General features: G+C 42.7%; 3 protein-coding genes across 6 annotated transcripts in view; 2 read left to right on the top strand and 1 right to left on the bottom strand.

Moving 5' to 3' along the window:
- The window catches only part of RB195_023830 (uncharacterized protein), a gene marked incomplete at both ends in the record, with an annotated part of 33907 nt that extends 18475 nt beyond the window's left edge, over positions 1-15432 (bottom strand). Inside the window, 5 exons of one of the 2 annotated variants that reach the window (XM_064211394.1) lie at positions 5073-5160; positions 8650-8735; positions 9602-9709; positions 15213-15324; positions 15416-15432. In XM_064211394.1, coding sequence (XP_064067275.1) covers positions 5073-5160; positions 8650-8735; positions 9602-9709; positions 15213-15324; positions 15416-15432 — 411 coding nt within the window. Of the gene's footprint in view, positions 1-5072; positions 5161-8649; positions 8736-9601; positions 9710-15212; positions 15333-15415 lie in introns of those variants that run through there. The other variant, XM_064211395.1, reaches the window with a different exon arrangement.
- A 1279-nt stretch (positions 15433-16711) lies between these two features.
- RB195_023829 (uncharacterized protein) lies at positions 16712-17767 on the top strand (the record flags this gene model as incomplete). Its single annotated transcript, XM_064211393.1, has 1 exon — positions 16712-17767. The coding sequence occupies one exon, from the start codon at positions 16712-16714 to the stop codon at positions 17765-17767; it is 1056 nt and encodes a 351-aa protein (XP_064067274.1).
- An 87-nt stretch (positions 17768-17854) lies between these two features.
- On the top strand, positions 17855-21074 carry RB195_023828 (uncharacterized protein; the record flags this gene model as incomplete). Of its 3 annotated transcripts, XM_064211390.1 has the most annotated exons (5): positions 17855-18526; positions 18672-19561; positions 19615-19646; positions 20058-20212; positions 21030-21074. In XM_064211390.1, the coding sequence occupies 5 exons, from the start codon at positions 17855-17857 to the stop codon at positions 21072-21074; spliced, it is 1794 nt and encodes a 597-aa protein (XP_064067271.1). The 3 variants fall into 3 exon arrangements, with proteins under 3 accessions (XP_064067271.1, XP_064067273.1, XP_064067272.1); XM_064211392.1 differs by lacking the exons at positions 18672-19561; positions 19615-19646; positions 20058-20212; positions 21030-21074 and having other exon boundaries at positions 17855-18634; XM_064211391.1 differs by lacking the exons at positions 17855-18526; positions 19615-19646; positions 20058-20212; positions 21030-21074 and having other exon boundaries at positions 18678-19565.
- Positions 21075-21747: the final 673 nt, after the last annotated feature.

The raw sequence follows: 21747 nt of genomic DNA, 5'->3' as shown, positions 1-21747 counted from the left end.
ATACAAGAACATCGAGCATGTTGTGAGGAAGGCCGGGAACACTCGGCTCACCTCTTCAACATCACCGTACTGCCTGCTTTGACCTATGCGCCGGAAACCTGGGCATTTCGCAAGCAGGAAGAAAACGCGGTGAGCGTCATTGAACGCGCAATTGAGAGAGTGATGCTAAGAGTATTCCGCTTCACGCAAGTGAGGGTGTCTCTCCTACGTTAGTGATCGAAGATTAGAGATGCCGCCGCGTTTACCAAGGAAAGTGAAATAAGGTGGGCCGGACACGTAATTCGCTTTAACAACAACTGTTGGACCTGAACCGTGAGCGACTGGGTTCGCCGGATATTGAGCGCGCTACAATAAGACAGCTGACCCGATGGTCAGATTTCTTCACGAAGTCCTTCAAAGAAAATTATGATGCTCTTCGTGGTTTCACGCGAAAGGAGGAACCACTGGGCGACTCTGGCATGCGATCGGGACAGATGGAAGAATTACTGGGGTTTGCTTGACCAGTTCGAAGATCAACGGGAGTGAAGGTGATCAAGGTGGTCAAGGTTTAATGCAAAAGTCGATCGTGAGGTGGCACTGCATCGCAGGGGTATTATCAACTTCATGTTGCAAAATGTAAATACATTTATATAGAAGGAAAAGTACTTGTTGAAAAGTGGTTGCATTTGTTCACTTTTTCTGAAATTTTATTGAGCATTAAAAGTGCCAGAAAGCAAAGAGCATTCTCGACATGTCATATTATGGTAAATTTGGAATGGGATATCTTCCGTGATTTTTTTTTGTTACACGAAATTGGAATCAGATTGTCGTGCACTTGAGACGTACAATAATTTCAAACGACTTTGTTGTAAATTACTTGAGACATTATGAACCGTTTTATGGCTGTGACAACTGCATGCACCCTAACGTACTTCTCCGTGCGGCTGCACGCCCGCAGTCACCCTCACCATGTTGGCCGGAACCTTTCTTTGGATAGTACACACACGAATGCAGAGAAATGCTTAGCAGTTTACGTGATCTGACGTAACACCCTTATCTTGCTCAGTGTAATGATGACGATCACGTCAATTCACGCTTATATTCTATGCTAATCGCTGAACAGAAAAGCTTTGTCTGATATTTCGGAATATGTAGCTTTTATTGATTTGCTTGAGCTATAGCCAAGACTAGTCTCGTTTGTGATAGCAATGCACTCTTCTTCCCTGTTCATTTTAGGATTTTTGGCGGTGAACAAAAAAATGAATTGGAAAAAAGAGTGCATTGCGATCACAAACGAGACCAGCCTTGGCTATAGCTCAAGCAAATCAATAAAAAGCTACATATTCCGAAATATCAGATAAAGCTTTTCTGCTCAGCGATTAGCATAGAATGTAAGCGTGAATTGACGTGATCACCATCATTACACTGAGCAATATAAAGGTATTACCTCAGATCGCGTAAACTGTTGGCTACTACGTATTGTATTTATGCAGCCGTTTTGTTTCCGTGTGTTTGCTCTCTTTTAAAAAAGGATGATAACAGCGTTAGGGAGGCATGCTGGGAAATAGATATGCGAAGGGACCATAGAAACCCATTCTACATTGGGGCTCCTGCGCACCAAGCCGACGCAGTGGAATCCGTCTCTCCCCATCTTATAGCTTCCTGGCACCGGCGCACTATTCTGACCCCGTGGGACCCATCCCACCCAATTTTATAGCTATACCGCGTTGAAGCTCCAGCGCACCAAACTGATGCTGTGGTATCCATCTCCCCCTTTTTTTTGGAATTTCTTGACTGAGACACACATACACAGACGCACACACGTGACAGAATTAGCTCGTTATTATATAGCATGATAGTTTGCAAATTTGGAAGTATACATTCACATAAAAGTTTATTAACTCTCACTAACATATGAGAAAAACTAATTTGTCGTATCAAAGCCAACATATATATATACATATATATACACATATATACACATATATACACATATATACATATATACATATATACATATATACATATATATATACATACATATATATACATATATGTACATATATATATATATATATAAATGTGCAGAGTTTTGCATCATTATGGAGTATTTTCGTGACACACAGACAAACACACACACAAGAACCAAGCGCGTTATTACATGGCATGATAATATAGACGCCACTGATAGCTTACTGTAAAGATTAGACGTCAATCAGTACATATGTGCATATAAACTGAATAGATGAGGAAGCTTTCAACGTGTATTCGGCAACACATTTCTTTTTTGACAGTGATTACAAACGGTTGAGGGTTCGATACCCGCCGGAATTTTCCTATTTTCGCAAAATTGAAAAAAACCAATATCGGTGCAGATCACACCTAAAAGCATTTTCTCTCACACTTTCTACTTCCTAAACACAATTTCAGCCACTGATAGCGACTACAGACGATAATAGTTTGATCTCTGCCGGAATCTTTTTGCAAAACCGAAAAAAAGTTACTGAGAAGAGCATTTCGCTGGCAGTTTCTCAGATGTTGTATTCAGTGCACTGTTCGCCGCACACATGTGTTATTTTGAGGTCATTTTAACTATTAGGACCAAGCCCCGATTTTTGGAAATTACTGGTGGACTTCTCGGATTTTAGTTGCATGAAATAAATATGAATAACTGACCACAGAAGAGGAGGAAGACAAAGGTGACGGCCTTCTGTAAAGGAAGATTTGCGCTGTAAAAGGGTTAAAACACCTTTTTCAGCGATCGTCTGGTTTTCAAGTTAGTTGAGAAAAAGTTGAGAAATTTAGCATTTCTGTCAACTTTTTAACATCTAGCTTTTCAGAGAACTAAAACCATCTGGAAGAAAGTAAAATGAACTACGATAAAAAGAGTCTTCCTTTACAACATATTTCAAACCAAATTCTTTATAAACTACGATCTGAGTTATTGGACTTTGTATGAAGTCATACAGATTTTGACGCTTTGCGGAAAATCTGAGATTTCGCACATTCCCGTTACGGGAGATTACGGTAATGCGGTTGAAAAGTTCGATGATATATTTTGATAGAGCTTCAAGCAAAACCTTTACCTGCGAATTTTCATCTCTATAGGTGCTATGGTTCTCTCAAAAGCTAGTTGAGAAAAACTCGAAAATTTAAGGCAAAGTTTAGAATTTTCTCACCTGGGTTTCAGAAAAAACTAGGCAAGCTAGAAACACCAAACTTTGTAGAAATATAAAAAAAATCATTCCCTACAAATTGCAGCTAGTCATATTGCATGAAATTCACTTTGAGCGTCGATATTCCAATACTCGTGAACCACACTTTGTAGCAATTTTTTTCAATAATTCCGCCCTCGAGTGTCCTCTCGTGATAAAAAAATGATCATTCGTGGATCGATTAGGGTAGAAATTAGCTTGTTCACCGGAGTAGGTTTCTCCTCGGTTTTTGGTAAACCATTGCTATTCAAAATCTTGCAATTAGGAATTTTAGGTAGTTCATGGATTCTGTGACAGAAGCTTCTATAGGTCAATCATAATAGCGTTCCCTTGCAGTTTACTTTTCCATTTTTCTTCATTCTATTTTGAACGAGTGAGCTTTATCATCCCGTGAGTCTAGGACGAATGGTGAAGTTTTTGTCATAGCAATTTCGTCGTCTCCGCCAGACGTTTCATTCTTTATCATCTGGAGTCACACAAGAGTCTCTAACTTGATTGGTGTTTCTTCGTTAAAGTTAATTGTCAAATGCACTCGATTTCAGGAGCAGATTGCAAGGGTGTTGAAGTGATCTCTCCAAAGGGGTAAGGTTGTCTCCATTAAAATCATTGAAAGCTTAGAAGCTTTGAGAACCGAGCACAATTTTTCTGCAGCCACAGAACCGAGCACAATTTTTCTGCAGCATCACGGATGTACCTGGAGAGAGTCAACTTAGTTTTGGTCTGCATCCCAACTATCTAAATCAGTCATTGCGCATTGGCTTCCTGTATCTCTCATCTTTCAGACCTGTTATGCCGATCTTCAGCTGAAGTGGAATCCACCAACTTCTTTTTCGGAACCATTCCTTTAAGATGGGAAGATCTGGGGGTGGTCAGAACTTGCTGCAGGACCACAGACACCTAGGTTGTATGCTTTTTATGCTTAATGTATGGACAGTGAAAATTCTACAGCTGATGTTTTTTTACACACATCGGTCACACCTTGTGCATATGCCAAGAAACGTTCATACTTTCTAGGGTAGTCTATAGACTTCTAAGACAATCTATAGAAAGACTGTCCCAAGAGTTGATATTCAAGTATTTTTGAAGTACACCTGTTCTCTTTAGTTAGTGTTTGAGTTTAAAAAGAGCCGGCTCTGCTAGATTCTAATAAACAGCGCATTGCAAACAAGAATCATCAGTTTCAGCTCATTGGGACGTTGCCTTCTTTTTGATACTATGCGAAATCAAAATTTTTAAACAGAACAAAACCTCAAAACATACCTATATATAGTGAAGCGTACGACCAAAAACTTGCATGTCATATTTGTTGATTCGTACTCAGACATCAGTCTAATTACTTATTTACTCTAATTTGGAGCAAATCAGTTGGGACTGAATCGATGCATCGTAAGCAAAGCCTTTCATTAGCAATGTCGTAAGTGCTGCAGCGTTTCATTGTAAGTATTGCAAAAAGGTCGTAAATCTCTGTAATTTGCGAACGCGCTATAGATGAACACATTGCAAACAAAACGCTCAAACAAAAATAATAGCGTCTACTATCATATCTGTCGATATGTAGTCGCAGGGACTGCACAGAAACTAATCCTTTTTCATGGCCATCATCGGGTGTAACTTTCTCGGCAGTAAAAAGAGCTCTCTTTCCTCACTCCTTACTTTCAATTTTTTTTTCCCATTCATTCATTAACATTTAAAATCAATCTAGGAAACGGTGGCAGTCAATTCTGTACTTCCCTTTTTTCTGAATGGAAAATCAAGTAGGGAAGAGCCCTATAAGTTTCTTTTTAGACAATCAAAGACTTCGTTATGCTACTAAACTCTTTCATAATTCAACAGTTTCAAAAATGAAAAGAAACAAATAAAGAATGAATGAAATCATACCTTGTTTGAAATACTGGTTATAAAGGTTTTCACATCCAGCTGAGTAGGACAGCTTTTCTGGCAAGGAGCATCAGCACATTTCAAGCAGCTAAATGTTCACCTTCAATTTTTTTAAAACTAGTGCAATTATTTGTGCCCATGAAACTGGGACATTAGAGGTGCACATTTCTCTCGATTTTTGTGCTGTGGGCAGGAACAAGCGTGTAGTTGGTGAAAAAAAAATCCTCTTTAAAACTATTCTGGTTTTCTAAGAAGCTAGCTGAGAAAATTTCGAAAATCTGAGGGGAATCTAAGCAGATTTCTCAACTAGGTTTCAAGAAACTAGGAGAGTTAGAAACACCAAAACTGTGCTGAGATATAGATAAAATCTGTCTCTACAACCGTGCAAAGTTTCTTATCAAAGCTGCACAACTACGCGATCGATAGGGAAAGGTAACGTGTAAGCCACTTTATCCGATGTGCCTTTACTGATTTGAGAAAGCAAACTTGCTTTTCTCTGCAACCATGCTACTACTTTCACTTATCGCTCCTACACTCCTGTCAGTACGAACTCCCCTCTGGTTAGTTTCATTTCTTTTATATGAAATGATAATGCAAAAATTTGTAATGCTCAGATTTATGGTTATGACAGCAAGTTGATTTTTTTAGGAGGATAAAAATTTTTAGGTAGCCACGTGCATTTAAAACTACTTGTTTTCCTTCTCATTAACTTTACAACTTATAACTCCCTTACAACTCCCGTTAATCATAATGCTTTATACTTAATTAAATATGCAATGATCGTGTCATGGTCGATGGTTTGTTATCACCGTGCCAGTTGACTGTTAATACCGGATACTCACTCGCTGTGATTCCTACACTCATACTTGATATTTTCCATGTTCTTTTTTTCCATGCGAACTTTTTTTTCTTATAATACCCACTCTAAATCAGAGCTCTCAGGCGTAGCCCAAAAAGAATTGTGAAATCTATACTCTTTTCTTGTCTTCGTACTCATTTATTTGCATTTATACTAATCTGAATGCCCTTCATTTGTTTGGTATTTTCCTTAAGCAAAAGATGTGGAATTGTTCCAGCAAAATCCTTTAAAAAATACTCCACGCTCACTATTTTCGTAATGTCTTGCACCACCTAGTGTGTGTTTATTTAACACCGATTATCCCCTCGACCTTTTCTCTTCGCTCTCTTTATTTTTCCTCCTCTTCCGACATTTTTTTCTTGCGACGTTCTCGACTATTTACAGAAGGAATTAATTGATACATGCTTCAGTAACGCCGGCCTTCAATGCATTCCTCATATTTATTAAACAAGTTTCTATAGATAGCATACTTTTTTTTGCTGCACTTATGAATGAGTAATGGAAGAAGGGCTGTAGTCCAAATTCCTAAACAAATCGTTGACAAGTGACGTACAGGTAAATCTGTTGTGTGTTGAGCAGTTTGCTTCAACTCTTATTAGTTGAAGTCAGTCAGTTGCTCAGCGAGCACTTTAAAGGGATCAGTACCCCGATTACTGCCAACTGCTGCGGTCGCTGTTCCATCCTTTGTACTTCAACCATGGCAAAAAAAATCTGTTGGAATTCTGCAAAGAAGACTTTTCGGAATGCGAGCCCTTTTTATTGATTTGCTTTAGCTGTAGCCACGTTTTTATTTTTATTTTCTTGGTTTTTTTATTTCTTTAATAACAGCTGAAGTTTTGACGTAACGTATAAAGTCAGAGCCTGAATAGATCAAAACTATCGGTAACTCTACTGATAGTTTTGATCTATTCAGGTTGATACTGATAGCACTGAAGGGGCGGTGTTGCGCAGTTGGCAAAATGTTCCGCATGATCAATCGGAAGTTTGAATCTGCCCTATGGCCAATCGGTCATAATCCCGATCTCGATAAACTCGATAAATTGGCACCAAAGAATAAAAACACCGACTTGATGCACCGGCTAGCCCCTCAAGTCATATTAAGGCTACAAGCGCGTTCATGAACCACAAACGAAATCTGAGTTGAGGTCGAAGGCTTGAGGGGAATGATTAGCGCCGTGCGCTTTATCCTTTATCCTTTATCAGTGACTCGTCCTCTCAAGCGTCTTATCATTATACATTCAAAACATTCAAACGATTTGCAATTTAAAACAACAACACATGAAATAGCGCTTACCTTATGTGCCAAATCTGCTAATCCACCTCGTACCTTAACTATAAGTCAGAAGGTTTTCCACAAGAGACCTGACGGCCCGCTCCGTAGATCAAAACCAGCAGAGGTCTTGGTATGGGGCAAGTTCATTTGTAATCACTATGCAACCATCTTTCGTGTTCGTTTTTAGAATTTTGACAGTCTTCCAAAATGTCGTAGTGTTTGTTCTGCTTGTTATAATCTTGGAGTCGAAGAACAGTATTGTAACTTCCATCATTACGGAGTTCTCATGACGTACTCTACGACGTCTTCTAAGTGAGGTGAAAAAAATGCGATTTTGCGAGCCCAAAAGGGTGCTTTTTCACCCGAATACATTGTGTGCGTCCCATAGGTTTGTAACGTACTGCGCAAGTCGTTAAAGATGCAAGGTAGACATAGCGGAATTCGATATTGCTACTTTATGATTCAGATTTATAGATCACGTTTCCCGCGGCTACACGATGCAACCCTTCCCCCTTCCGTACATGTTACCTATAACAGAGTTTTTCATTTCGCTGGAATGGGCTAAAAGATAGTCGACCAAGATATTTTTACTAGTGAGTTTTTGATTCCACTTAGGGTCCCACACCAAATTCCGCAAATGTGCAAATTCAAGAAAGCCAACTAGTTCTCTGTAGGTTTCTCGTTTGTAAACTTAATGTGCTGGCACTGCTGGTTGGTAAGACGTAGGAAGGTGTTCAACTCTGCCTGCGTTGAGAGAACGATGCAGTAATCATCTATGTAACGATAATACAGCAATGGTTTGCGACTTTTCGAATTTGGACATGAAAACAATGGCAAGAGTAGGTAACACCCTTTGTCCCATAGCAAGGCCTTGTCGCTAAGGTAAGGTAACACTATCCTGACCACCGGAAAATAGAGCAATTCAAGCACTTCAAGCTTGATGCTGCGTGAGATGTTCTCAAACAGCTGGCACGATGACATCGTTTGGAACGTTCTATAAAATGACACAACATCCAAGGATGTCACATTCACGTTGAAGCGTGTTATCGCGAATTTGTTTGAGAAAGCTGTTAGAACTGTTGGGGTGGCCAGAGACATATTTGAGCAGCTGGTTTAGAACGCTAAATTACGTAATATTTTTAGTAATGTTGAATAACCAGAAAATTCTCTTGGCAGTGGCGCCAATACCGCTTATGATAAGCATCACCTTTTTTCGAAGTTACGTGGACTCATCACCGATGGAAAAGGCGGAATTAAAACAAGTGCGCTCTATCTCGTTAAAAAGCTTGAGCAAGTCTCTTTTCTTTGCAGCCAGGAGGCATTTTTTTGGTTCAGAGATAAGGACGTCTATTAACAAAGTGGAGGTGATACTCATTTATCATTTTTTCAATTCATTTTCCTTCTCGAATATCAACGGGTAATTCTTAAGGCTTGTGGGAACTTACCGCAAAGCCTCACGGAGAGCGCCACGTTCGCTGAGAGTGGTACGTTTGACATCTCTGAAGTCGTTGGAAAGATCTGGTATACATGACTGAAACAAAGTTTCAGAAAAGAAGCCTTTGACACAAGACTGAGTAGGCATGATATACGTCAACCCTGACATTGTGAAAAAGTTTTTTTTATCCTAAACGTTCTTAGGGTCTTAAAAGGATTCGGTGTCACTCAATTTATAATATACTTCAAGCAAGAGCAGAAAAACAACACCCACATATTTCCCAAATTCACCGCACATGTCTTAAAAGAAAACGAACTACTTTTTTGCTTATCCTCTAGCCACAATCACGCTGTGAAATCTGCTAACTTTGATAATTGTGGTAGCACTTTCCCATGAGATTTTTGCACTGGTATTTGTCGGCACGAGTTTATAGATGAGAAATCGACAATCTACAGAACTAAGACAGGAGATAAGCTTTGGTGGCGGGACTAATGCAAAACGGGCATTTACTTAAAGGCAGCATCCCACGAATCTGAGTTGGTACGGATTTCAGGTGGAGTATTCGTATACGGGATCGTAGATTAAGGGGAGGGAGGTAATTCAGTCCATTTCTTCCTAATTGCCGTAAAAAAACGGCCCGGAAGATACGGCTTCCAGCGTTCCGGCGCGCTATTTCCTACAATAAGTTCGATTGGAGCGCGCCAACCGTGTGCGCACGCCGCATCTTCCGGGCCGTTTTTACGCCAATTAGCAAGAAATGGACGGAATCACTTATCTCCATAATCTACCATCGCGTATACGAATACTCCTTCTGAAATCTGTACCACCTCAGATTCGTGGGGTGATGCCTTTAATAAGCTCTGGACTAATTTAAATTTCACCTACCGATCTGGACGATATTTCTAAGCACAAATCTATTTATTATGAAAACTTGTCATTACAACATGAGATCAATTACTTGCCTCGCATTTGTCCGCATTTCTCTTCCAGTTGTGCTTATGCTTTCTAGTTTCGTAGGTTGGTATTGCCGCTGCTTTCTTGTTCACTTTGGGGTTGAGAACTAATAGAGCCTAAATGCAGGAAACATTCTATGTCATCTCTTACTAGTTGTCCATGTTAGGTATCTTAACCGTCTCTCGGTGATGGCGTGCAGTGAGCTCTTTCAGCAGTATGCGGATATCTCTCCAGTTCTCTTTTCTTTTGGCTTTTCATGGATCTTTGTTTTGCTTCGTATAATAATGCAGGAAAGGGATTGCGGGGTATCAGTGAAGTATTTTCTATTAGTTTCGTCGTTCGTTTCGTTTTCAGAGGGCCTCTACTATTTTAGTTTAAAGTGATTAGTTTTCTGTTCTTTTTTCGCGCACGATTTTTATCTTCTGTGGTCGTAGCACGGAAGGGAAAAACTTTCATACATGTTCGGAATTGCCCCTGATTTCAGCGCATCTCCTCAAAAACCTCAGTGTGCACGAATTGAATTTCTGTCGTATTTTTGTGTAGTTGTACATAGTTGACCTCTTCCCTAGGACGAATTTCGGAATTCTACTTTGGCTCCGATTATAACAAACCCTAAACATGAGCAATTACACAAGAAGTGACGTAAATTGAATCCCTACAAACTTAGATCTCCGAGCCATTTTAGGAGCAGAAAAAACGAAAGAACTAAAGAAAAAGGACTTTGCCAATACCACGTTGCCGTTCTAATGTGCTGCGTCTTCATGTTGCAGGACGTTTTGCGCCAACTGTGCATCAAAACGATTAAATCTGTATTCTGCTATGTCGTCTCGATTTGGAATGTTCCGAAGAAAGAGAAACTTTTTTTTGGCCTAACATTCGAATGGTTGTTAATTTGAAATGCAAATAGCATTGCAATCGCTGTTTGAAATATGGCAGTATATGGAAACGCAACTCCTAAAATAGTTGGTTTTTGAAAAAAAAATCATGTGCTACCAGAGCGTCAATTAATCAGCTGTAACTTTACCGGTATGTTGCAACCTGAAAGGAGAGTAGCACCTCGCAAACATCCTTCTGCAAATTTCTCACAGCCATTCTCCGCGAATATCGCGTATAATGATGTTATGGGGACCATACACACAAGCCTGATTGTTAGCTGCAAATGGTAACGCTGCTTTCACTAAACCCAATCAGGCACCTGAGTATACGGCTTGGGAGCGTACGAGCTATATAACCTGCACTGTTATAGCGAAAAATTCCCATGCGTTGCAGCTTTTGTTCAGCACATCGCCAAAACCTATAACCTGAAAGGCCGAATGCCCGAGGGAAACATGGAATCTTTGGCAAAAAACATCCGTTTCACACACACACGCATATGGGATCGCCCTCTCATCAGTGTCGACAATTACACAGTCTACTGCGGCGATACTGATGAAAAGAAAGCAGGAGGCTACGCAGTAGCTGTTAGAAAGGATTATAACAACCTGGTAGAGGAGTTTGGATAAGCGGCGTCAAGATGTGCCTTTGTACGATTGTGGGCCTGCGGAGGACTCAAAGTCAGGATCGTAAGTGCTCACGCTCCTACGGAGAGTGCAGAGGATCACAACAAGGAGGCGTTTCATGATGATATCAATACTTTGATATCCAAGATACCAAGCCAGCAGGCGGTAATTGTCGGGATTGATGCGAATGCGAAGATAGGACTTGAACAACAATCCGATGTGCTTGGGTAGTTCTATCCCATAGAGCAAACAGTGGACAACGGAAATCGTCTGATAAACCTTTGCGAGCAGACGAACTCCATCACTGTATCCACGTTTAAAAGGAAGAGAAGCGAAAGCGGAAGATGCCGACTCCTAAGCTCGAGCTCAATTACGTTCTGACGAAGAACATTGCTTTGTTAGACATTCGAAAATTTAGAGTGATTTGGGACGTCGCATTCAATTCCGACCAGCGCTCAGTTCTTCTCAGCTTGATCGTACGGTTTCAGAAGAGGTAGCGGGGAGCTCAAGATTAACTGAAGCTCGACTTGGCAGGTCTGAAAAACGGGGAATGCAGAAAGAGGTCCTGCCAACGAGTGTTGACTGATATTGGATTACGGACCAGGAAGAGAGTGGGTGACGCTGACTCTTTCGCTAAATGCACTATGGACGCTGCAAAGACAACGTTCCCGGTTTTAGCACCGAAGAAAAAGTTTGCCTTTGCATCTGTGGAGACAATACCCTCGTACAATTCTGTATGTGTTGCACGCACTACTTGTGGCTTCTGCCAGGAGAAGCGTCTGATAAGGAATTTGCGCCGTATGCTGAAAAATGGTTGTGAGAACGAATGGGACGTCAAGAGTGAAGGAGTTTGAGAAGGCGTGGAACAAGAACTTCAGAAAAGCCTATACTCTGCTAAGGCAAGGCAATATAGCAGCAAGATGAAGAGGTGTTCGTTTGTCCTGAACATTGCCAAAGGAGTGACGAGTAGGCAATCTTGCCCATCTGGAGGGAACATTTTAATGCCCTGCTGAACTGACAAGCGCTGTCAGTCTCTGAACTCGTGTACGCCCAAAGACAGACATACACTGCGATCAGCGAAGAGCCAATGACGGAGTCGGGGGTTTAGTCTGTATTAACAAAAATGAATAATGGAAAATCTGGCGGAGACGATGGAATTAGCGCAAAAATGCTAAAATGTCTTCCTCGTTCTGGGATTCATGGGATGATAAAGATCATCCGTTCATTGTGAACTGACGAAAGGATGTGTACTCAAGAAAACGCGCCATTATAATTCCTCTCCACAAAAAGCTATCCGTTACGGAATTCATGGATTACCGAGGAATATCATTGCTGCGTGTAATTTAGAAGGTTTTTTAGCAGATCATCCTGGATCGACTAATTCGACACAGCGAAGAAACCACCCGTGCGGAACATAAGCCAGATTTTGCTGTGGTCAATCGACGGTTGATCTGGTGTTTATTGTGAGGAGAGTGATTGAATTGTGACAGCAGCATTCGAAGCCTCTACAGTTAGCTTTTTTGGACTTCAACTTGTTGTTCTTTTTGGACTTTCTACTCTCCTCACCGAAGCCGTCTTCTCAATGCGCTTCGCGCCGATGGAGTTCCAGAAAAATTCGTACTTCTAATGAACAACATGAATAGAACTTGATATACAATACTACACTGTTCGAAGTGAGAAGTGTAGCGAGACAAGAGCCCGTGATGGGACCCTTTCTGTTCAACTTTGCTGTCGATGACATAATGAGAAAAATGTTAGCACCTTGCACGTCTCTTGGTGGATCGCGAGTACGTCTACGATGTAGTAATATTCGCTTATAGCAGCGCGAAGTTGCAACATGTTGTTAACCTTGTATCGAAATTAGCTGCCGCCTAGGAACTGCGACTCCTCTCTGATATATGCAAACAACGCGGAGAACCTATCGATTAGGTGGATAAGTTCTGTTATTTGGGCAGTATGCTGCAAAACGATGCAGCTACGCAGCTATGATAGAAATATTCATCAAAGATGCGCTAAAGCTAATTCAGTATTCAACTCATTGAGCAAATGCCTGTGGTCGGCCCCCATCGCCAACGAAGTCAAGCTACAAGTCTACCTATCCGCAATTCGCCCTATCATGATGTACGGATCGGAGACCTGAGGGCGTTGACGGTGTAGAATGTAGGAGCTTGACTCCATGGAGAGAAAACTGTTTAGACGGGTGTTAGGCTACTTTTGGCCGATGGTGTGCTATAACAAAGAATTTTACTGGGAAGTGGACATGGTGTACGGGCCGATGACATGAAAAACGTCAACATCTTGCCCGGCCTTCTGAAGTAGTCATGGAAAACCGTCTTCGTTCCTTTGATCACGTTATGAAAAGACCGTCTGGTTATGTTGCTCAGATTATCCTGAGGATGCTTCCAGATCCCAATTGGAAAAGATCCCATGGTCGTAAAAGAAAGTTCTGCACGGAGGTGGTGAAGGAAGATCTGGGGACACTTGGCGTTGACAGGCAGTTCAATCGAGACGTGAAACTCCGCTGCTTATACATTAGCGACGGATGGTAGATTCTGTGCAAACTCTAGCTGAAGATCGAAAAGAATGGGTTCCTATATGTTCAAGGATGACACACCCCGTAGAAGATGCGGATAGCCGCATTAAGCCGTAGCACCCGCCCGCTGATTTAGTCAGCTAAGTCAATGATGTTATGGTATGGTTCTCCATATATTTCAACTGACGAAAGGAGGTATTTCTGAGGATCAGTTGAGTTGAGAACTCAACGAATTTCAGCCTCCGTGACTGAATAAAGTGCTCTTGGTCATCATCCCGATGGAATGTGCGAAACTCTTGAACGAAGTGTGGTAGTATAACATTTTCAGGGACCTTCTGGAACGCGACCTTGTCCACGTTTCTGCGAATTCGGGCAATTTGAAATGCAAAAAAGCACGTCTACTCCACCACTGATCCTCAGCCATGTTTGGTAGTTGGCACTTAGCATCCGAGTGGGAGCCAACTTGACAATAAACGTAGCGTACTTAGTTGTGGCCAAAAAGGTTGGGCCTGCTTTTTTGCTCTATATGAGTAGCGTAGTACCAGCAGAGGTATGAAGGTGCTTATTCAAACGTGAAGTCGACAAGTTGTCCGTTTTTCGTAAATTCATGAATGGATTTTAGACAGGAACGCCTGGATGTAGAGGAATGTATGCTATCACCAGTCGATTAACATAGCTATATACTCTAACATGATAAAACTGTGATCAATTCAGTCAAGGATTGGTTTGGGCGAAAACACGTTGCTGTTATTAGGTTGGTGCAAAAATAATATTCGTTTTCAAGCATTCACTTTGAAACGCTATAACTCGCCTTAAATACAACTCTATCGATCGAAATAGGAACCATTACAGTGGCATGCATCTTTGCCAATGAGACGCAGGTTTGCTTATTCCCACTGCATGGAAGTTCGAGCTTTGGGAGTCCACGAACTTTCAGAAGTCGTTTTCAGCATCACTTTGTTTTTAAAATCTTACCTCTCAAGCAGCTGTCCGGATGTTTCAAAAGGCGATAATTGGGTGGTGAAAGGTCCGGCGAATACGGTGGGTGAAGCAGAGTCTCGTAGCCTAATTCGTTCAACTTTAGTATCATCACCTTTCAAAAGGTGTGGCCGGCCATTGACGTGTAGGAGAATCGGGCCCTTTCTGTTCACTAACGCCGGGCGAAAAAGTTGGTGTTTCCTGTGCATTTTGTCCAGTTCTTAGCTGTAGTTTTCTGCGGTAATGGTCTCACCAGGTTTTATGAAGATATAGTGGATTACACTTGTAGCACACCATCACACTGTCGCCTTGGTTTTCTTTAGGTGCATTTTTAGCTTCGGAAAGTGCTTGGGAGCCTCATCCTTGTCTATCCATTGAGAATGGCGCTTCCTGTTGTCGGAGAGGATCCATTTCTCGTCGTACGTAACAATACAATCGAGAAATGCATCGCTCCTGTTGCGTAACAGAGGCAGATCTCAAAACGGTGATTTCCTTGGGACTCGTTCAATTCATGCGGCACCCACTCGTCCAGCTTTTTCACCTTTCCACTCTTTCTTTCTTTTCTTCTTTCATATCGCCACAACGAAACCTTTGGAACCAACTCCGTACCTTGGATCCGGTGACGCTTCCCTCACACCATACAGCGGTGATATTTCGAGCTATCTCCGCTGCAGATCTGCCCACTTTGAACGCGTAGAAGAAGATTCGCTGGAAATCTTGCCTGGACATATTATCTTCTTGCTTCTGACCAACGATTCACGATTAATACATTTGTGAGAGACTCCGAACCAATCGAAACTCCAAAGCTCAACCTAACCCAGTACTCCATATGGTAAAAATATGAAGCACGACTTCGTATGATTCTAGGCACGTACCTGTTCACCTTGTAGTTCGCTTCCCTTTATATTAATTTTAACAAAACAAACACTGTCGTTTCAAGAATACTGCAAAATCTTTCATTACTGCAAACATTTTTGTGGAAAAATCACGGAATTTTCTGCTTTTTGCGTTAGTTCGGTTGGAAAAAATTGCGCTAGAGGTGTTTTAAATGATGAAGGCTATTTAAGATCAGCGTATCGTGAAATTTTCGATGTTCAAAACTCTCCTAAACTATGTAGATTTTGTGATGTGGGCTACGAGTATGAGCTTGGCCCCGTTCAGATTCCCCTAATCGTACTAAAAAAAAGAGCATCGGAAACAGCTTTAGTTTCTATGAAATACGTTAAAGTGCACCGGCCTTGTACCTGTTTGCGCCACGTCCGTTATATAGCGGACAAAAATTAATGAGGTCTCATTAGATGTCCCACTCAAGTGAAAGCCACCATAAAGAGACGTTCTAATGTACCTTGCAAGAACTAAGTCCGTTTTCCACGCCGTTTTTTTAAGGACGATTAGAGGAAAGTGAGCCTGCCACGTTAATACTCGTAATCTATATCCGAACTCTATGTTTTCTAAGGGAGATCCACACATGGAAAATTTCATGATACGCTTCTTTGATGAAGAGTGCGGTTAAGAACTTTTCCAGCAACAGTGGTGATACAGAGGATGGTATGTTGAGTTTAGGTGCGTTTGCATGTTGGATCCTCCCGGTCTCTATATTATATTTTTGCATTTTTTCCACCTGTTTCTGTGCGTCCACATATCTTCCTCACTAGAGGGATCACAGCCGGTTAGTCGCGAGGCTACGTGGCGCGTCCCCGGGTGGCGGATAGGGGGCTAATCGCGGACCAAAAGCGCCCAGAGACGCAGGTGGATTCAGGGGATGGACTCCCTGTTTCTGCTGAGCCAGGACTGACTCATGACATCCTTGTATCCCGCACGTCGGTCCGGCCAAAAGCCTGCAATCAAGTGACTGGGAGGTGCAAGGGAGGCGGTTTGGAGCCGCCTCCAACAAATAAGCTCCACATGTCCACACCGGGAGAACGAAAGTTCTCCCAGAAACTCATGGGACTAGAGGCTTGCAACCTGCCCATGTGTTTTAAAATTTTTAAGCAAAACACAGTAATAGAAAAGAGTCTCCTGATTCCGGAGGAAAGCCTGGTACGGTAGCGCCAGGTAGGACGGGGTTGCAGGAGTCATGTAGGCTACCAAAACGGAAAAGGACTAGGATGGCGATCTGTACTTATAACGTACGTACGCTTGCATCGGAAGCGGCCATCGAAGATCTGATGATGCAAGCCAGGAAGATCAAGTACGACGTCATCGGACTGACCGAGACGAGACGACGTCACCCTCTCAACGCCGTATATGAAACTGGAGAAGAACTGTTCTTAGGAACATGCGACAGTAGAGGTGTTGGTGGAGTTGGCGTCCTCGTCAACACGAGTATGGCAAAGAACATCGACTCTTTTGAACAACTTACGACCCGAATCGGACGTCTGCGGATGAGAAGATGTGACCCAATACCAGCTTTGACTATCTTCGTCGTTTACGCTCCAACATCAAGCTACGAAGAAGAAGAAGTCGAAGCTTTCTATATGGACCTGGAGAAGTTCTACCAAGAAGATCATGCCTTCTACAAGGTCATAGTTGGCGATTTCAACGCTAAGGTTGGCCCAAGAAGAACGCCGGAGGAACTTCACATCGGGACCCACGGCCTACAATGGAATGACCAGGGAGAGAGGCTCTCCGAGTTCATCATGACGACTAAGACCATCCATGGGAACTCGCAATTTCAGAAGCCCTCTTCTTTACGCTGGACGTGGGAGTCACCCGGTGGAGGGTACCGTAATGAAATAGACCACATCATCGTCAATAAAAGGTTCTGCCTGATGGACGTCGCTGTTGTGCCAAAGTTCTACACGGAGTCGGACCATCGCCTCCTACGAGGAAGATTTTCCTTCACAAGGAGAGCAGAGAAAGCCGCCAAGTTCAGAGAGAGAAATCCCAGGACTACCATCAACTGGGATCTCTTCGCTACGCTAGCCGGCTTTTGGGAAGATTCCGCAATGGACAACATCGACGAGGAATATGACCGGCTTGTCGAACACCTTCACGACTGCGCGAAGAAGGCTGAGAGTTTTAAAACCACCAAGAGGCGCCTGTCTCTTGAAACTCTTGAGCTGATACGCCAGCGTGGAGCAGCACGAGCCGCAGGGAACCAAGAACTCACGTCCGAGCTCGCAAGGCTTTGCCGAGAGGCGATAAAGGAAGACCTTAAATAGAGAAGAGCAGAAGTGCTGGCTGAAGCTGCAGAGGCGGGGAAAAGCATCCGCTATGCCCGTCGAGACTTCGCCAGTCGCAAGACAAGGATGACTGTTCTCCTGAACCCAAAGGGAACAGCCATTGCATCGAGAAGGGGGATGGAGAAAATCATCTACGACTTCTACTCTGATCTCTTCGACAGCCATGTCCACTTGCCTCCTCACCATCTGAGGGAAGATGGACAAGTCATTCCAGAGGTTCTCCCGTCCGAAATACGACATGCTATCATGTCGGTAAGAAATCGTACGGCACCCGGTCCCGACAGAATAAGACCAGAACACCTGAAGAGCCTTCCGCCAGTACTCATCAACACCCTGGCGAGGCTCTTTACACGTTATCTGTCGGAATGCAAGGTTCCTAAACAGTGGAAGACCAGCAAGACCGTGTTGTTGTATAAAAAGGGAGATCCACATGACATCGGCAACTATCGCCCAATCTGCCTACTGTCCGTCATCTACAAGCTCTTTACAAGAGTAATCCTTAATAGGATTGAAAAAGTCTTGGATGAAGGACAGCCATGCGAGCAAGCAGGGTTTCGAAAAGGATTCAGCACGATTGACCACATTCATATTGTTTCGAAACTCATCGAGGTATCACGAGAGTACAAGATGCCGCTCTGTCTCACCTTCATCGACTTGAAGAAGGCCTTCGACTCAGTTGAGATGGAAGCGGTCGTGGAAGCCTTGGATAACCAAGGCGTCCCTACTCAGAACATAAAGGTACTTCGAGAGTTGTACAGTAACTTCACGACTGGAATTGCGCCATTCTACAAGAATATCATCATTGACGTGAAGAGGGGGGGGGGGGGGGGTGGTCCAACAAGGTGATACAATTTCACCCAAAATATTCACAGCCACCCTCGAGAACGCAATGCGAAAGTTGAAATGGGACGACATGGGAGTGAAGGTTGATGGTCGGCAGCTACACCACTTGCGCTTTGCTGATGACATCGTACTGGTAACACCTAGCATCAGCCAAGCGGAACGAATGCTGACCGAATTCGACGAAACATGTGGATGCATCGGTCTTCAGCTGAATCTACAAAAGACGATGTTCATGCGGAACGGATGGGTCTCGGATGCCCCATTCACGCTCAACGGAACGAACATATCCGAGTGCACCAGCTACGTTTATCTGGGTCGGGAATTGAACATGATGAACGACCTGGCTACTGAGCTGGGCAGGAGGAGACGAGCGGCTTGGGGAGTGTGTAAGAGCATCGAGGATGTAGTGAAGAAGACCAAGAACACACGGCTCCGTGCTCACCTCTTCAACACCACCGTACTTCCTGCATTGACCTATGCTTCGGAAACCTGGGCATTTCGCAAGCAGGATGAAAACGCGGTGAGCGTCATTGAACGCGCAATTGAGAGAGTGATGCTAGGAGTATCCCGTTTCACGCAAGTGAGGGACGGGATTCGAAGTTCTCTCCTACGTCAGCGATCGAAGATTAGAGACGCCGCCGCGTTTGCCAAGGAAAGTAAAATAAGGTGGGCCGGACACGTGATGCGCTTTAATGACAACCGTTGGACCAGAGCCGTGAGCGACTGGGTTCCCCGCGATATTAAGCGCACTACAGGAAGACCGCCGACCCGATGGTCAGATTTCTTCACGAAGTCCTTGAAAGAAAAATATGATGCTCTTCGTGTCCCACGCGAAAGGAGGAACCACTGGGCTACTCTGGCACGCGATCGGGACAAATGGAAGAATTACTGGCGCCCGCTCGACCAGTTCGAAGATCAACGGGGGGTAAGGTGATCAAGGTGATCAAGGTTTCTGTGCGTTACGTCCAGAAATCTGTATCCAGACCGTTGACAACGGCTTGGCATATGCAATTTTGTGAGGATTTGGTCCAATCAACAATTTCGTAAGATGGAACAATCGAAATAAAGAGAAAAATGGGAGACTTTATTACACGTATGTTGTTGGATATCTAAAAGACAGAAAAGAGATGAAGTTGAAGTTTTGTTTCTGGAAGTTCAGATAATAGGAGTGAGTCACTTATTTTTGTTCTCCAACTAGTAGAACCGAAATATTCTCGTCAGCTTCATATACGTGTTACCAAAGTAATTTGTGTAGCATTACCACCAACAAATACATGAAGTTCACGAGAATGCTTCAGTTCTACTAAATAGAACACAAAAATAATTGATAATTTTAATAATTTGATATCCGGAAATTGAGACTATTTTCTGCTGCATTTGCTCCTTCATGTCCTTCTCCTCTAATTTTTGTTCATCTCCTTTTCAGGTCTACATACCATCTATCGGATCGGATCACTTGACGGAGTCTCATGGTGCCAAATTTGGACATTGTTGATTGGACCACATCCTCAAAGAACTATATGTGCCGAAGCGTTGCATACCGTCAAGATCCAGATTTTTGGACATAACACGCAAAAACAGGTGGAAAAAAAGAAATACGAGAATAAAAAGTAAAAGTAATAGAACGGAGGGGCTAACTAAATGAGAACTAAGAAGTGTCCGCACCTGTCCGCAGCATACCATCTACTGGATTGACAGTCCTGCTCAAAAAGTTCTTGAGCGCACTCTTCGCTGATGGTAGCGTATCATGACATTTTCGATGTTTGGATTTCTCTTGAGTTATAGACTTACAAAAACTTTTCGCCTTCTCGGCAGCACGCTTCATTAACAAGTATATGTCTATGTCTATGTCGTTTCGCTCAATTCTAGCCCCTTCTCCGTTATTTAGACCACTTTTGGGCAGCTGCTTTCCAATACTTCTGCATATACTCTGAACTTGGACCTGACATGGTTATGGTCTCATCTCTGGATCAGATACTGATCTGAGGCTCTTTCCAGTTAGTTGTTAGTGTACACTCTAGTCTAATGTTCCGCCGACAGTGCGACGCAAGCGATACAATTTAAAATAATAATACATAGAACTGTGAATAAAATAAAATTATATGATATAATATAGAAGCCAAATATGGCTCACTGCAAAGATAAGAAGTGTGTCAGTACATATGCGCGCATTTAACTTGAAAAGAAAGCTCTCAAAGTAGATCGAACGAGTTTTTCTTTTGATGACGATAAGGAAGGACCACTGCATTTGTTTAATGAAAAACTGCTCTCAGACAATGATAACGAACGGTGGAGAGTTTGATCCTCTCTATCACGAACGTTATACTACTTAATTAGCTCAATAATTGCTTCTCGTGTCTTGTAGCAATGTCTGTCTGTCGATGATTGATGTTTACAGGCCAATCGAGTGTTTCTTTGTGTGAACATGTGCAGGACATCATAACAGTCTACTCCGTCCTCAATGTAACGTATAAATAGCCGTAGAAAGTTCATTGTGCCAGTTTTCTTGCTCTTCATGTTGTTTATCATTTTGCTCGCTCTTCTTTGCTTTCATGTATTACTTGCCTTTGTTACTGTTAATGTTATATGGTTTAATTACCCAAGTTTGAAGGAGTGCCGAATAAAGTTGCTAAGTTATATCCCGCGTGGCACATAAAACGTGACTGTCAACTACCGAAGCCCAATACAAATCAAATCAGTACAAGTGGTGCATCGGCAGATCCGACGAACTCAGCTACAACCACTAAGGATCTCAACACCAAGGAATGACGACCGGATTAAGGTCAGCACTAAGACAAATTGCAGTGTGAATTTGCATGCTAACGCTTCCGCTTCCTTTGATTATTACTATTACTTATCTATAAAAGCTCGGAGCAACTTCACTAATATTGTGAGCAGTGAATTGATCGGGACAATTAACATCAATTATCGTCCACTCCTCATTGTTAACAATTACTATCTATAATTGCCACGTTAGATCTCTATATCAACAGTCTCAATGGTAACTTCCCTCAAAATTCGCGAAGGGGTCGTGACTGGCCAATTAATGTGCTAGCCGACGCCCTAAAAAATTGTGGCACTCTGGGTGAAACCGAAATCTCCGCCGAGGAAGGAGA

This window comes from Necator americanus, chromosome X (genome assembly GCF_031761385.1).
Source record: "Necator americanus strain Aroian chromosome X, whole genome shotgun sequence".
NCBI classification, from domain to species: Eukaryota; Metazoa; Nematoda; class Chromadorea; order Rhabditida; family Ancylostomatidae; genus Necator; species Necator americanus.
Note: the sequence above shows the minus strand (reverse complement) of the source record. Positions and strands in the feature narration are given on the sequence as shown.